Below are 16,500 nucleotides of genomic sequence, written 5' to 3'. Positions count from 1 at the left end.
ATTTAGGGGTTTTGGAGGGAAGGATGGAAGATAAAATGAACAACAAAGCACCTTCTGGATGACTGTTGTTAGTCACACTCACTTCTGATTAAAGATCATTAAACATGAAATTAGCTCATTTGTGTTACGGGTCCCCCGGGGATTCCTTTAATTATGAAGTGCAGATGGCCGAGAACCTGGGAAAACAGCAGCTTTGGGAAAGGGCACAGAACTGCCTGTGGGGCTGGGGGATGCTCAGAAATGGTCTAAGGAAGGAAAGGGAATATAAATTAATTTATCTTTTACTTTCCGTGTTGTTGTAAACCCCACAGCATTTCACAACAAATCACAGATAATTAATAAGTACACTTCCTTTAATGACTAGGTTTTTTAAACAGCAGGAATTGGAAGATGCAGCATCAGTTCATTTTCTCTCTCCCTTTTAGTATTTCGTTATAATGCAAATTTGAGTCTCTCTGGCTGCTGGAAGAACCAGACCCATTGTAGGGCTTCATGCTGAAAGCCAGTGCTTCCTTTTTCCCACCCACCCCCCAATTGTATCATCTTGTCTGTTGTATCAAGGCAACAGAGAAAGCTCTCAGCTCGCTGATCCTTCTTCATATAGGAAATATTCTATTTGAGGAACCAGGTAGCTCCCTGGCGTGGATCTACTGATGATAATGGAAATGTGAAGGCAGCCGCACTTTGGGGGGAAAGAGAAAGAGCGGTTCCGATTTTTGGCCTCAGTATTAAATTGAAAATTGCCATTGGTTCCAGGTAACATGTTTAGAAATGTATAATACAGTATATGAATCCCGCCCAGGCCTACCAACAGCGATTCTGATGTAGTGAAGTGACTGGATGACTGCCAAGACAGTGTGTACATGGTTCTATACCTCTCTGTATGCATTATATGAGCAGTGTTGGGGGAAGGGAGAGACAATTTATTACTGAAGTGGTGCTCCTTCTTTTATCACTCATTGATGTCTGCAACGACTCCCCTGTGCCTCACTGGGGTCCTTCACTGCTCAGTGCGGCAGTCCAGCATACACTTGTGTAATTAGAAGCAGATGCCCCCACTTAGCAGCAAAGTTGCAGTTTGTCATTCTGTTTCATCATGATGACAGGTGAGTCCCACACAGGCGAATTGATAATGTGCTGCAGAGAAGCTAAAAGTAGCACTGAGGCTCCTGAAGATTCCACCAGCTGCAGTTCAAATAGATGGGAAAATATCCTCTCATTTCCATTTACTAGCTGAGCTTCAGCTAGCAGTGGTGTGCCTCTAGGTACTAATGCGACTATATATGTAAGGTGGCAAGGGGTGATTTATTTATTTGTTAGTTAGTTAGTTACATTCATATCCTGCCTTTCTTCCAAGGAGCCCAAGGTGGAATACATGATCTTCCTCTTCTCCGTTTTATCCTCACATCAATCCTGCAAGGTAGGTTAGGCTGAAAGTTAGTGACTGCTCCAAAGCCACCCAGTGAGCTTAACTGCCAAGTGGGGACTAGAACCCAGGTCTCCCAAGTCCAAGGCCAGTGCTGAAACCACTGCACCACACCAGCTCTCTATTTAATATAGCAGGAAGAGGGGCTTCCCTATTTGGGTGGTACTATGATATGGCAGCAAGGCCTCTTCACACCTAGACCTTCAGAAATTTGCTGGGAGGTCTTCAACAGGGATGGAAGCCTCCATCCTTCCATGTCATCAAATGGAAGAGGAGATAATTTATGAGAGCCAGTGTGGTGTATTGGCAAGAGTGTTGGACTAGGAGCTGGGAGATCCGGGTTCTAGTCCCCAATCGGCCATGGAAGCTCACTGGGTGACTTTGGGCCAGTCACAGACTCTCAGCCCAACCCACTTCACAGGGTTGTTGTTGTGAGGATAAAATGGAGAGGAGGAGGGTAATGTAAGACGCCTTGGGTTCCTTGCAAGATGAAAAAAGGTGGGGTATAAATGCAATAAATAAATAAATAATTTATCTATGCCACAGCTGACTGCAGTGCTGCAGTTTTATTTCCAACACCAGAACCCAGGTGTATGGGTGTAACTGTCCTTGCGCACACCCCATGCAGAGAGCCTATGACATATATTCCCCCATGCTGAGAGGACAAACAGATGAAATAAATGTAGAGTGATATTGTAAATCCCACGCCAGGTGCCAGATTTTGGGACCTGGCTTGTCTTTATTGCCAGTGCTTAACAGGGCTTTACAAAGAGGTGATTTGACAGGACACTGTGCATGGCGAAATCTATTATCAAGAAGCTTAATATGTTCTGCATATTGTGTGTGCCCTATGCTACAAGCACGGGATAGATTAAGTCTTGCTCTGTATTGTCTAATTTGAATGGTGTGATAGCACCATGGCTGGCATGCATCACAATCTACCATTATTTAATAGAACACAATCAATGGCAAATGGGACTCAGAGAAGTGTTAGGGGGATGTTGTCTGCCAGTGGGTTAAATCCTCACAAACCAGGAAAATGCAAACTTTACACGCTTCCTGGGTAACTCTGCCTCTTTATGTCACAGCAGAGATCCTCATCTCACATTATAATTCTAACATTCTAATATGTTGTCGGAAGTGCAACCTCAAGTGCAAATGCATAGCATCTTGTAATTTTTGTTTTATTTCCATGTACTTCTGCTAAGATCAGCCAGTGTACCCTGGGAGGCCTAAAGCCACATCCCATGGGAAATATTAGTCTGAGCTGAAACTGACAATGTCCAAAATTGGGCAGTGACAGGAGTGTTGCAATAGGAATTCTGAAAGTTTCCTATGACAGGTATTCTGGGGAAGGCCAATATTTCACTCGCAAAACAACATATTTGCTTTTAACTTTGGTTAATGGTTTAACCATTTTTTAGGTTTGTTTTCAGAGTGTTCGTGCATGTATGAAAATGTATATGGGCATGGCTACATGTTCTGTATCAATGCAGAACCTGGGAGGAGGGATACCAGTTTGGCAATGAGAACCCCATCAACTGCAAAGTCTCCACATGTTTCTGCCCAATCAAATCTCCCCTATACACACACACACACACACACACCTCTGGTTCCATTAGATCTGATCTCACAGCATGACTGCATTGCACAAATCTCAGTTGCTGAGGGATTAGCACAGCACAAAGACTCAGAGGCAGCCAGTCACAGATTATCACATACCATACAAGCAAGAAATATTAAAGTCCATCTGAGGATTAGGAGAGAGGAAGTATTTGCAACATGAGGGGTCCTTGGCATACCATCTCCATGATCCAGAGATGGAGAAGTTCTGCTGCTTTGGAAGAAGAAACAAAATTGAAAACAGCATGTTTTAAATCTTCTGACGGGAAAAATATAATGCCTAGGAATTCAGGCCATTTTGAAATTAGCATAATCTGAAAGGTATATGTTCTCAATATTTAAATGTCCATTAAAAAAAATCCTATGGTGACACCCTATGGTGAGAGTGACAGACTGGGAGCTGGGAGATCCGGGTTCTAGTCCCCACTTGGCCATGGAAGCTCACTGGGTGACTTTGGGCCGGTCACAGACTCTCAGCCCAACCCACCTCACAGGGTTGTTGCTGTGAGGATAAAATGGAGAGGAGGAGGAGGATAATGTAAGCTGCCTTGGGTTCCTTGCAAGAGAAAAAAGGCAGGATATAAATGCAATAAATAAATATAAATAACCCTCCCTTCACACAAACTGCAGCACAATTAAGCATCCATCCATTTGGGAATGTCTTCTCCCAGTTTCTTATATATTTCTAAAAACAAAAAGTGCACTGTTACTTTTTACTGTTGTGTTCTTGGTGTTTGTGGAGATTTAGTCTAGCCATTGATCTCCCCAGCAGAGAGAAATTTCCACTGAGATGTAGTCAATAGTATTTCTACACTTGAGACTAGTCACTCTTACATAGATTACTCTCCCCGCAAATTCCCCCTGCCCCCTCCCCAGTCCATAAGTGCATCCTCCACATTGACAAAGAGAGGATTCATACTCAGGACCTCTTCAGTTAAGGCATGCTAATTGTGTTTTGTGATCCGGAGCATGCATTCTTGATTATGGACATTACAAGTGCTTTGCTGGATCAGATCAAGGTTCACCTAAGAGAGGATCTTTTGGAAGACTCCTATAAACCAGCACGCTTAAAATGGCCCGCTGGAAAGTGGTCAGTGGTCCATCCATAGACCATGATCTGCCTTCTGTCCATTCATGCTTTAGACTCATGCAGTGGTCCAACACATCTGGAGAGCACCGCATTTGGGAAGATTGCTTTAGACTGTACTGGTTGGAGAAACTGATTCTTCAAATTGTGTTTTTTCCCCCTATGTGTTTACACCAAAGCTTGGTTCTGAGATTAGGGATAGAAAGCAGGGTGCACAATCTTGCAGATCTGTCCCCTGTACCTCCCTTTCTTCAAAAGCCTGAATTCCTCCCCCAAACACACCCTAACCCAGTGGAGACTGGTGGCTCCAATTTCAGTGGGGCTGTGAATATATTCTGGGCTTTAGTCAGAACCAGCCAGAACAATAAGGGAGCTATCCAAGGTGCTGAAACCAATTGGTGGGTAGGGTTCAGCACTTTGGGTAGGTCCTTTAGAGTTCTGGTTGGTTCTGACTAAAACCCAGAATGGATTCATAGCCCCACTGAAATTGGAGCCACCAGCCTCCACTGCCCTAACCACTTTCTGTGTGTGTAACCATCACCTGCCTAGATTAAGATGAAACTTGGTATGCTCCTAAATTCACTTTGAGAATCCGTGTTCAATCAGTGTTCTCAAAGTGAGTTTAGGAGTGTAGCTGGGTTCATTGCCCACCTCTTGAGGTAGTTTATCAGTTGATATTGTCACTCTGACCTTGTGAACTGGCCTCAAACCAACAGTTCCCAGTATTCCCTTTTAAAAGATGGGGGATTGTGGCTAAAAATCAGTCAGTTCCCTAAGACCACCAGTCTTTATGTCTTCCAAGTCACTCCTTTTCACTTTCATCTCCTCTCCAGCCTTGAATTTAACCTCTGTCTCCCATAGATTAGCTCACCCACATTGGATACAGGGTCAGTTTGATCTAAATACCAATAATCTCCTTTCCAAACTATAACTAAGCACAGACTAAATCAGTGAATACATTTAGAAGTTGTCAGAGGCACATGACTCTGAAAACATGGTAATCTCTGTTAAGGAGGGTGAGTTTCCAGCCAAAAGTTAAAGATAAGCTTATGCCTAGTCCTTTATATCCAGCTAGCAAACATCTCTCCATTGATGAATTTCTTGCTCTCTGCCTAAGTAATTGGCACAGATCGCCTTAAGCTGAAGCATTTTTGTCAGCTTGAGTTTTAGCAGCTTTAGCAGCCGGCAGAAGGAAAAGGAAATCACTTTAGCTGAGCAGGTTTTGTCTCCATGATAACTCCAATGAGGAGTTAGTCTCTCTCAGTTTATTGTGAAAGTTGCTCAGCATGACAGAGCTGGTAATACTGACAAAGCATGGAGTTCTGGGTAGGAGAATTTGCATCTTAAGATGTATGTGTACATGAAAATTGAACTTGTGGTCAATAATGTAAATCGTTGTCCAGTATTTTTTGTAAAGTTCTAAGGGAGCCATGAGCTCCTAGAATAATTTTTGTTGTTGTTTATTGAGATAATGTAGAGTCCACTTTTTCAATGCATACAAATGAGCGAAGCAGAGAACAATTAAACATTTAAAATGCAACTTAATAAAACAGCGATTAAAATAATAAAAAAATCCAATGATTCCACTCATCTAGCAGACTACAAAAACACAGAGTACCAAGTCAACTCCCAGCTCATTTAGAGATGAAAAACTTGTCTTAAAAGAGATGACTTTATTCCCATATGGTAAAAGCTTGACTGACTGTAGAGGCCAATCTAACCTCTGGTCAAGGTGGTCTCATTATTAAACTCAATCAGCATGTGGGAGAAGATGCTCACTCGGGGATAAAATGACATATCTTTTGCCAGTGCTGACTGAGCTATGCAGCAGAATGTTCACTCAAGTTCATGGAACCATACTTTGGCTTCTCTTTAGCCCCCTCCATGTGTTATTTGCATGATGGGGGCTCCGTCCATAGAAAGAGTAGCAGGGCTGTGCCACTGCTTCACTGCCAGTGCAGTTGCACAGCTCTCCACCCGCTGATGACTGTGTGTGAGCATGGATGTCTGCACAGGGGAAGCCTACTTGGTAGACTTCCATGCAGTCAGGAATCCTGCATGATCAGGATTCCTGATCACATGGAAGCCTATGAACATAAGCATCCATTATGCAGGGAGTCATCCATCCTCAACACATGGATGTTAGGGGGTGGGGGCAGGGAGTTGCTTGATACTGGGGTTAGGGGCACTGGTGCAGCCCCACTGCCCCTTCTCTGTGTGGCACGCCCTTCATGTGAATGATGTGTGAAGGTGGCTTTTCTCCTCTGCACAACTGTGACCGCATACCAGTCATTATACGGTCAATTTATTCATACTTCCTCCATTGCCGTTAACGTAATGCTGCATGATGAAGAAATGGAGGGCCATGCTTTGCTCTACAATTAATCACACATCAAGAGGTATGTGATGTGAGATTACCCCCTGAGCACTGCCCCCAAATCATTATGAGCATGGTTACCAGGCTAGCCAACAGGTTGGCATCTGGGTGAGGTTGGTGAGGTTCACAAGGTAATAGCATTGTTGAGTAGGTGTAGACTGGGATCAGCATCCAGTGACGCAGATTCTTGGTCAGTGGCAAGGAGCATAAAAGTGGAATGATAAAGCAGGTCTGGCCTGAAGTGGAATTGGTCAGACTAGATCTAAGGGTTCCCCAGAAACTTCTACTGCTTCCAGTCCAGAGATTCAGCCACCCATGTGGCATGACACTCATGAAACAACTAAATGGACATAGCTTTACCTGGTAAACCATTTGTGTGAATGGCTACATGCACATGGTTCAGTTGATTTTTAACTGTGCCAGGTGTTACGTGATGTGCTCTAGTTAGACCCGTGTACAATCTTGCACACGTTCTAACGAGACTCACACACCTGCTTGTAAGGAATCTTTAGACATTGGCAATAGAACAACTATGGCTAAGGAGGCGATTGTCAGGAGCGCCGTAGCGGCCTCTTTCAGTCTACTCCAATAGCTAACTCAAGACACAGACGAAAGGATTCTTTTTAAGGCTTTAATCCTTTTACAACTTAATGAGTTGTAATTTCATTTCAGATGCTAATCACCAGCAACTAAGCAATGAACAGCAGAGTAGCCTATGCTCCGAGTAGGCAGTTGATCCCCGTTTGTAGGAGAAATCACTTGAAGACCCTGAACTTATGGGCTAGGGAGAGATCCTCCCTCTTTCCCTTGGGTCCACGGGAGGCGGCCGTTGCTTGCGCGCCAAACGGGCACTATGCCACCTTTCCACACCCTCCATCGCTCGTCACTCCCTGCGTCTGCATCAAGCATCTAGCAAGCCCTCCTCCCACACTTTCTCACTTCTAGGATCGCTATCTCAGGAATGCCGGCAGGAGGAATCTCTGCCAGCTGTTGTGCCTGTGAGGGATGAGCTGGCTCCTCCCACGGATTGCTGATCCTCCTCAGAATCAGAACTGCTCTGGGGTTCTATCAGCTCAGTTTCCACCCTGACATCATCCCCGCTCCCATGAGGCCCCCCCTCGTGCTCCTCCCCTGGGGCCCCAGGTTTGTGGGGTTACAGCTGGTGGAAGCGCCTCAGCAGCAATGGAGCATGCACATTTTCCACGGGTTCCCAGGTTCGCTCATCTGGCCCATACCCCTTCCAGTCCACTAGATATTGCAGGCGACCATGAGAAAGGCGGGAGTCTAGAATCTCCGCGACCTCAAACTCCTCCTCCCCCTCCACCAGCACTGGCAGTGGGGGGGGGGAACCGACCGAGCGATGAGGGTCACCAGAAACCAGGGGGGACAGCAAGGACCGATGAAAAACAGGATGGATCTTCACGGAGGGGGGGAGAGCCAGGCGAAAAGCAACAGGGTTAATCTGGGCCGTAATCTGGAAAGGCCCCATGCGGCGAGGCGCGAGCTTCCTTGCGGGCAAGCAAGAGGGGAGGTATTGGGTGGACAACCAAACCCAGTCCCCCAGTTGCAGAGATGGACCCAGCTGGCGCCGCCGGTCTGCAGAGGCCTTGTAGGCTTTCTTGGCTTGCTTGAGGGAGTCCCGTAAGAGGTGGTGTACCGCTCACAACTCCTCTAAAATGTCATGGGCCACTGGCACCGAAGAGGAAGCTAAGGTGGACGGGAAAGCCTTGGGGTGGTAACCAAAATTGGCAAAAAATTGAGTTTGGCAGGTGGAAGCATGGCAGTCATCAGTTGAGCCACTTGATCACGGAGCATCTGGTTCTCTTGTGCCAGAGCTTGCACCGCCGGGTCCCTGGCACCCTCCGTTCGGCAGTAGGAGGAGAGAGAGAGAGAAAAGAGGAACGGGGATCAAGCTGTCAGGAGCGCCCTAGCGGCCTCTTTCAATCTACTCCAATAGCCAACGCAAGACACAGACGAAAGGATTCTTTTGGTTCCGCGGGAGGCAGCCGTTGCTTGCGTGCCAAACAGGCGCTATGCCTCCTTTCCACGCCCTCCATCGCTCGTCGCACCCTGTTATGTGCTTTGTTTTTTAAGTACAAATTTCCTGCATAGCTTGAGAGGTCCCTGATTATGCAGGAAACCCCTTCTGCCCTGATCTTTCTCCCATTTTCTGACCACATCAGACCACCTCCCATGTCCTCGTGCAGGAGGGTACCCACCTTCCTAGCAGGAGGAGTGATCTTGCTTGGGAATAGTTCTGTCTCAGAATTTCAGGGCCCTTCGATGATTCCATTGTGCTGTGGAATGGCTGTTCTGGTGGCGCTGAGCATGCTGCCGAAGGCAAATATCCTGCCATTGCTGCTGCATTGCTGCATTTCCACTACCATTCCTGCATGCAGAATAGAGAAGCTGAGTGCCTGTTAATTACCCCTTTCGATGGAATTGAAAGAAAATCCTGTTTTGACAGTATTACTGTTCTCGGAATTGCCTGTCCCTTTATGGATTTTATCAGCTGCCGCATGTCTTAGCATTGGGTAAGAGGAACTGAAATAGACCTTTCTATGTAAATAGTTTCTAAATACTGCAAATGAATGACATGCAGTTTTTCATTGGAATGATGAAATAACTCCCTGATTTTTCATTGCCTATTTAGTGGCTGTGAGTAGGAGAAGTGGTTATTAGCATCTCAGATCTCCTCCACCATTAGTGCACACACATACACCCCACCAGTCAAACGGGGATTATAGTGAACTTTCCATACAGTAGCACAGATTTGGAAATGTAACCCCTCCATCCCTGCCTGGATTGCTTGTCATTGAGCTGGTGGAGCTCTCTAGTGAGGTGTATCACAGCCTGTTTTGTGATAAACATTGGATGAATGCTGATGCCTTTTTCTCAAGGGCTGAACTACACGTTCCAGCTCCATCCCATGGCTTCAAAGTCTGGCCACTGCTTCTTTGCAAAGCAGGACCAAGGCAAAAACTGTAGCTTGATGGCAGAGCACGTGCTTTGCCGAGAAAAGCTCCCCTGGTTCAATTCCTGGCATCAGCCCACTCTGTTTACCATGTCTAGCAAAAAGTCATGTTCTGTCTGAGCACTGGGGTTGCCAACTGACTAAGGAAAAAATGGCCCAGCTGGTTTTCCTTCTTCCTTATCTCTGGGTTAGTTGCCACAAAAAAGTTCTATAAAAGCTAGGTATGATGGCTTTGATTGCTAGATGTTTGGGGGTAAAAGCAGAATCGCTATTTTACAGAAAACAAAAACAGAATCATGTTTACTTTGTGTACATGCTTTAACTGTGTAGGCAACAGGAATGTGCTAAACTGCCAGGGCCAGTTTGCTGTTTGTTTGTATGTGTGGTTGATCTGTAGCTGTCCCTGCTCTACTATCTCTGTTGAGCCAAGAGATACAGAGAAGCCAAAGGCCCAAAAACACAAAATGGAGAATGTGGTTGTATGGCAGCTGCCTCTGCGGAGACTCCCATCACAGCTGCCTCCCTGCATGGCTCCTTCACCCATCAGTGGAAAACAAGCCCACTGTCTGTCCCAGCACCAGCTTTAGAATTGATCCAAAGGCTTTTGCTATGGGTTTCACCTCTGATTTGCTAGAATTCACCAGGAACTTCACCTAAATAGCAGACATTTTAAAATAAAAAGTTGCCAACCTTATTGGTGTGGTCACATTGAAAACCTCCCTCTGGGACCTTGTTCCATACTTATATCTTTTCCCTTTATTCTGCAGGAAGAGGATATTGAATACTATGACTCCAAGGCTGACACGGAATACGTAAGTACCTTCCCGTTGTCCAGCACTTCTGCTTTATGTAGTAAATGGGTTCCATGTTAATTCCTACAAGTTAGAATGGCGCTGTCTTCTTTGCCCCCAAATGTTCAAAGTTCACACTTATTCTGTTGGCTCCAAAATGCAGAATCTACACTGAAGGTGGTGAACAACATGTTACAGAGTTAAGAACTCCTTTTTACTTATTACAAATATTCCCCAGCACTTTAGAAGTGGGAAAAAATTGCTCATCAGTCTCGACGGGGGTGGGTGTGTCGGGGGTCAAAATAGGAATACATTTGTGCATGTTTTCATTTTCTAAAAGATTTGGCACCTTTATCTGACTTTTTAAAACTTTATTTGGCTGTTGTTGTTTTTGCTTTTAACTGTGTTCAGATAAGAAGCACTGAAGCCTTTCCGTGAAGTCTTGTGAAAAATAATAAGACACGTAAGAAATGTAGTTTTTACTGAGAGGACTGAGGTACTCTAGATGTAGGCATGGGATATCACAGTGAAATCGCTTGAGAAATTACAGTGCATGATGGGAAATGGAGTTGTGCTTTGGATACTGAAGGAAAAACATAGATTCCAGTCTGTTCCACCCTTTTCTCATGTCATTTGATTGCAAACCTACGGTGGCAATGCTTGCAGGTAGGAAATGCTGAATTCACACTGAGGCTGCAATCCTGTACGCCAGCCTTCCCCAACCTGGTGCCCTCCAGATGTGATGAACTATATCTCCCACCAACACCAGCCAGTCTGACCATTGGGTATGCTGGCTGGAGATGATTGGAGTTGTAGTCCAACATGCCAGGTTGGAGAAGTCTACTGAACATTGTTACCTGGAGTAAAACTAGTTGAATTCAGTGGGACCATCTTCTGAGCAGATGTGCATAGGATTGCACTGTGAAGCTCTAAAATTAAGAACATGATGCCAAATCATGTTCATCAGACTTTCAGACAATAGATTAGCATCCCGATAAAAACGTTTTCTCTCCTGAAAAGCCCATAACTCATTATGAATTTAGAGGCTAGTGAAAACGTGTTCTCTCACTAACTGCAGGCTGGATATAGCAGCTTTCTATCTCCTTGAGTGCTCGAGATTCTCTACAAGATTACATTCGGTTTCATGTAATGATGATGACATTGCCAAATCTTCATAATCAAACTGTCATATATTCCCTCTCAGCTGATTATCCCAGCATAGACTGTTTTCTATCTGGAAGAGATGGTTTTCTGTGTTGAGTAAGGCACCGTTGGTCTGAAAGATCTTTTCACATTGCATGGGGCAGGTCATACGTTTGCTGGGATAAGGTAAGGCCAAAGAGATCTTTGCATGGACTTCCTGTGCATTGGAAACAGACAGGCAGTGGGCCTGCCCCTTGGACCTACAGTAGAAGAGACAGTGGCTGGCCCACTCTGTGCTCACTTTGTGACAGCCCATCAGACAAAGCCTGAAAGAGCCAGGTGCACTTTTGCGAGAGAAAGTCACTTTGCTTCCTGGGAAAGTTTCTAAAATTAAAGCTGGCATCTGAAATTCAAATGAAGAGCAAACATCTAATTAGAGACAGAATCTAATTCTCTACCCTCCTCCCGGCACAGCCATCCTGTAATTCTGGCAATCAGCATGTTAAGTATAAACCAGAGAGCTTCAATTCCCCAAGGATATAGGCCTTTGCTAGTTACTGCTTGTAATGTGAATACTTGGAGAGAGCTCTGTTCAAAACAACTCACAAGCATCAGCCGCTGGTTTAACTCATCTCAGAACTGGGTGCATTGTTTTGTCCATAGAGTGTTTGCAGAGCACTTTGGGGTCTTTCTGGGTGAAAAATAAATGCTGGTGCAATGGAGGTCCCTGGGCCCCCTCAAATGGCCAACAAAAACAAGAAGAACAGAAGTTGAACTATTTCAACATGGTGACAGAACGCAAAGCACTTGTTGTCTACATTTGAGAAAGCTATTGTCCCTGAAGCTTCATAGGATTATTAGTGACAGATCTGTGCGGCAAGGACAGAGTCCTGTGTGAATACTGTGATCACCTTAAAAAGAAGTTGTGCTGTTACGATTGAATTGATACCAACTCCTTGCTATAGGAGCTGAAATAGATGTCTTCAGAGATTTCTTTCATCTCTGATTCTATGAACAATAGCCTTCTAAAATCCAAATGAGGAAAGCTGAGCAGTAAACAAAAGTTTAGAAAGAACAATCTGCATGCTATGACAAAGCAACAAAAATCTGAGGCCATAGTGCATAAGTTTGTCATAAGGAGATGCCCAAAGTAAAAGTATGAGGAAATACCACTGACCCAGCTTGTAAAGGTCTGTTCTGGTAACTGAAGACAAGGAGCAGTGATTGAGACCTGCCCAAAGTCAGATTTGGAGTTTGAGCGGTCAGCCTGTTTTCCCAGGAGAAATCCTAACAATGCTAGGATTGGGCTGGGGTAAACTCAGATTTCCAGTAGCCTGATACTGGAGAATCACAGGTAACAATGCATCATCCAAGCAATATAAAAGACCAACATCAAAACTACTGAATACAATTAAGTAAACAAACAACCAAGCAAGTTTTCCACCTTACAAATGTAATAGGGAGTGGGATGTTTCTTCTAAGATGGAAGTATTTAAATGCCTGAGAGGAATGATTACTATGTCACACATGCTTGTGTGTACAAACACACACACCAGAAAAAGTCAAACCTGTGCAGAGAAGCAGCTTGAAAATGGTGGTGGCAGTGTGGGGGACTAAACATGAGGATGCTCATATAGAAGCCATGGGAAGGCATGAGGTCTTCTTCTATCCTTGTCCCCATGATACAAGACCTACAGTTTGGCCTGCAAACCCTCTTACTTATGTTTCCTCCAGTTTCTAGCATTCATCTTATGCAAGTGCATCTGGAGAAGGCAATCTAATAACCTGTTCTAAGGCAAACACTCTTGTTTCCATTAATAACAGCCTCATCATGTTTCCTCTGCTCTCAATCTCTTTCTTCATTATGCATTTTTTCTCATTTGTTTTCAGTCTTGCTTGAGTTCCTCAGCCAGTGTTTTTGGCCTTGAACCCAAAAGTCATAGCATGTGAAAAGAGAGCCTCTACTTTTATTTCTTTTCCCTTTTTTGCACATTCAGATATGTGCATAATTATGAGTAGTTTTGAGAACAAGGTGGTAAATCTCTGTCCCAGGCATGCCTGTTCCCGTGCTCTTGAGAATTTATGGTGCTATAAAGGACAGAAATGTAAGAGTTCCTAAAGAAACACAGCTTACAGTTGATTGGTTTAATAATAGATGGATTTTTAAGGTCAGAAAGGATTACTGACATCATTTAGGCCTATCTTCTCTTTAGTATTGGTTGATGCTGTGTCTGTATTAACTCTAGTTAGTATCTGTCTATATTTGAGTTTCTACTAGTATTTGTTTTTACAACTGAACTCTCTGCCAGGTCAATGCTGAGCAGTGAGTCTTGCACATTTTCCAGCTGAGCATTGGCTCAGGCAGGAAAAAAATAGCAAAGATCCCCTGAGCTAAGCTGGAAGAATTCGCTCCCTGCTATCTTCCCCACAAACCAACACTTACCAGGGAAGTTTGTGAACCCTCCTCATGGCTGGAAAGATTCACGCTGATATAGGTGGTGGCTCTGGCACAAGGACATGCCTCCTGACCTCCACACCTGCCACAAGCAATCTCAGATCTTACTCCCAAAAATATACATAGTTTGATTATTGATCATTTGATTTTTTTTATTATAACCATAGGAGCATGGTGATGCCACTTCCTATTCTGTCCCTAATACCTGAGCTTCAGTGTACAGTACCCACAACCCCTATCATCAGCCACCTTTGCCTCACTTACCTTCTTTTTGGTCAAGCCTTGCATGTCCATCCCTGCTCTCCTTAGCGTCTCAGTGGAAGCTGAATACTTTCCCCAGGATGAGAGCTGCCAACACCCCTCTATGAGTATGCACACAGACATTCACAGCTACTAAACTGTATTTGGCTAAAGTGGACCATTTAAGGGAGTGTCCAGTATTGACTGAAAGCAGGGACCTCACAGAAGCAGATGAGATTAAGAAGAGGTGGAAAGAATACACAGAAGAACTATACAGGAAAGATCTTAATGTCCTTGATAGCCATGATAGTAATGTCCTTGATAGCCATGATAGTGTGGTCACTGAACTTGAGCCGGACATCCTCGAGAGTGAAGTCAAGTGGGCCTTAGGAAGCATTAGTAACAACAAAGCTAGCGGAGATGACAGTATTCCAGCTGAGCTATTTAAAATCCTAAAAGATGATGCTGTTAAAGTGCTGCACTCAATATGCCAACAAATTTGGAACACTCAGCAATGGCCGCAAGACTGGAAAAGGTCAGTTTACATTCCAATTCCAAAGAAGGGCAACGCCAAAGAGTGTTCAAACTACCGCACAATTGCGCTCATATCACCTGCCAGCAAGGTGATGCTCAAAATCCTACAAGCTAGACTTCAGCAGTATGCGAACCGAGAACTACCGGAAGTACAAGCTGGGTTTCGAAGAGGCAGAGGAACTAGAGATCAAATCACCAACATTCGCTGCATCATGGAGAAAGCAAGAGAATTCCAGAAAAACGTCTATTTCTGCTTCATTGACTACGCTAAAGCCTTTGATTGTGTGGATCACAACAAACTGTGGCAAATTCTTAAAGCGATGGGAGTACCAGACCACCTTACCTGTCTCCTGAGAAACCTGTACGAGGGTCAAGAAGCAACAGTAAGAACCGGACATGGAACAAGCGAGTGGTTCAAAATTGGGAAAGGAGTACGACAAGGCTGCATATTGTCACCCTGCTTATTTAACTTATATGCAGAGTACATCATGAGAAATGCCGGGTTGGATGAATCAGAGGTCGGAATTAAGATTGCTGGGAGAATGATCAACAACCTCCGATATGCAGACGATACCACCCTAATGGCAGAAAGCGAAGAGGATCTCAAGAGCCTCTTGTTGAGGGTGAAAGAGGAGAGTGCAAAAGCTGGTTTGAAACTCAACATTAAAAAAAATAAGGTCATGGCATCTGGCCCTATCATTTCCTGGCATATAGAAGGGGAAGAAATGGAAGCAGTGACAGATTTTACTTTCTTGGGCTCCAAGATCACCGCAGACGGTGACTGTAGCCATGAAATTAAAAGATGCTTGCTCCTTGGGAGGAAAGCTATGGCAAACCTAGACAGCATGGTAAGAAGCAGAGACATCACCTTGCCAACAAAGGTCCGTCTAATCAAAGCTATGGTTTTCCCAGTAGTAATGTATGGCTGTGAGAGCTGGACTATAAGGAAGGCTGAGCGCCAAAGAATTGATGCTTTCGAACTGTGGTGCTGGAGAAGACTCTTACGAGTCCCCTGGACTGCAAGGAGGTCAAATCAGTCCATCCTAAAGGAAATCAACCCTGAGTGCTCATTGGAAGGACAGATACTGAAGCTGAAGCTCAAATATTTTGGCCACCTAATGCGAAGAGAAAACTCTCTGGAAAAGACCCTGATGCTGGGAAAGACTGAAGGCAAAAGGAGAAGTGGACAGCAGAGGATGAGATGGCTAGATAGCATCACCGATGCAATGAATATGAACTTGAGCACGCTTCGGGAGAGTGCGCAGGACAGGAAGGCCTGGCGTGCTATGGTCCATGGGGTCACAAAGAGTCGGACACGACTGAATGACTGAACAACAACAACCAGTATTGACAGAACATCTGGAGCCTACCCTGATTGTACTAGCAAGTATTTATTTGTCCTCGATTTAAAAAAAATGTTTTGTTCTAATTTGAGTTTCTTTAACTTTCGCTTCCAGATACCATTTCATTTTATACTTTTCCATTCAAACATCAAGCTCATACAGTACTTCCCTCTCTCTTGGGAGGGTGTTAATTTACTGTGACAAAGACTGTGTCTCCACAACAACGGAAGGAGAAGGAAGGAGTGGCTTACCCACATTTTTCAAGGCGCTAGCTTCTGTCTGGGCAGGGCCCAGTGCATCGCTCTGTTCTAAGTTGCTTCACATAATATACATCTGAGTCGCGGGGGGGGGGGGGGGGGTTGGAATAAACATCATCTGACAGGCAGAGGCTGCTTGACCAATAAAAGAGGCTCCTTCCCATCCAGGCACCCCCCCCTCCTTTGATAAAATCTTCCTCCTGTGTCAAAAATCAATCTCCTTCTCCCTTGTCCCACCCTTACAGTACTT

The 16,500-nt window shown here is 44.7% G+C and overlaps 1 protein-coding gene across 1 annotated transcript in view; it reads left to right on the top strand.

Moving 5' to 3' along the window:
• CACNA2D2 (calcium voltage-gated channel auxiliary subunit alpha2delta 2) overlaps positions 1-16,500 on the top strand; it is an 806,035-nt gene that overhangs the window by 544,037 nt on the left and 245,498 nt on the right. The window contains exon 5 of the mRNA XM_084839654.1: positions 10,255-10,299. Coding sequence (XP_084695780.1) covers positions 10,255-10,299 — 45 coding nt within the window. The remainder of the gene's footprint in view (positions 1-10,254; positions 10,300-16,500) is intronic.

Source organism: Heloderma suspectum, chromosome 2 (genome assembly GCF_057233095.1).
Source record: "Heloderma suspectum isolate Gila_16-S chromosome 2, 16-S_ref, whole genome shotgun sequence".
NCBI classification, from domain to species: domain Eukaryota; kingdom Metazoa; phylum Chordata; class Lepidosauria; order Squamata; family Helodermatidae; genus Heloderma; species Heloderma suspectum.
This window is presented reverse-complemented; position numbering and strand designations above follow the sequence as displayed.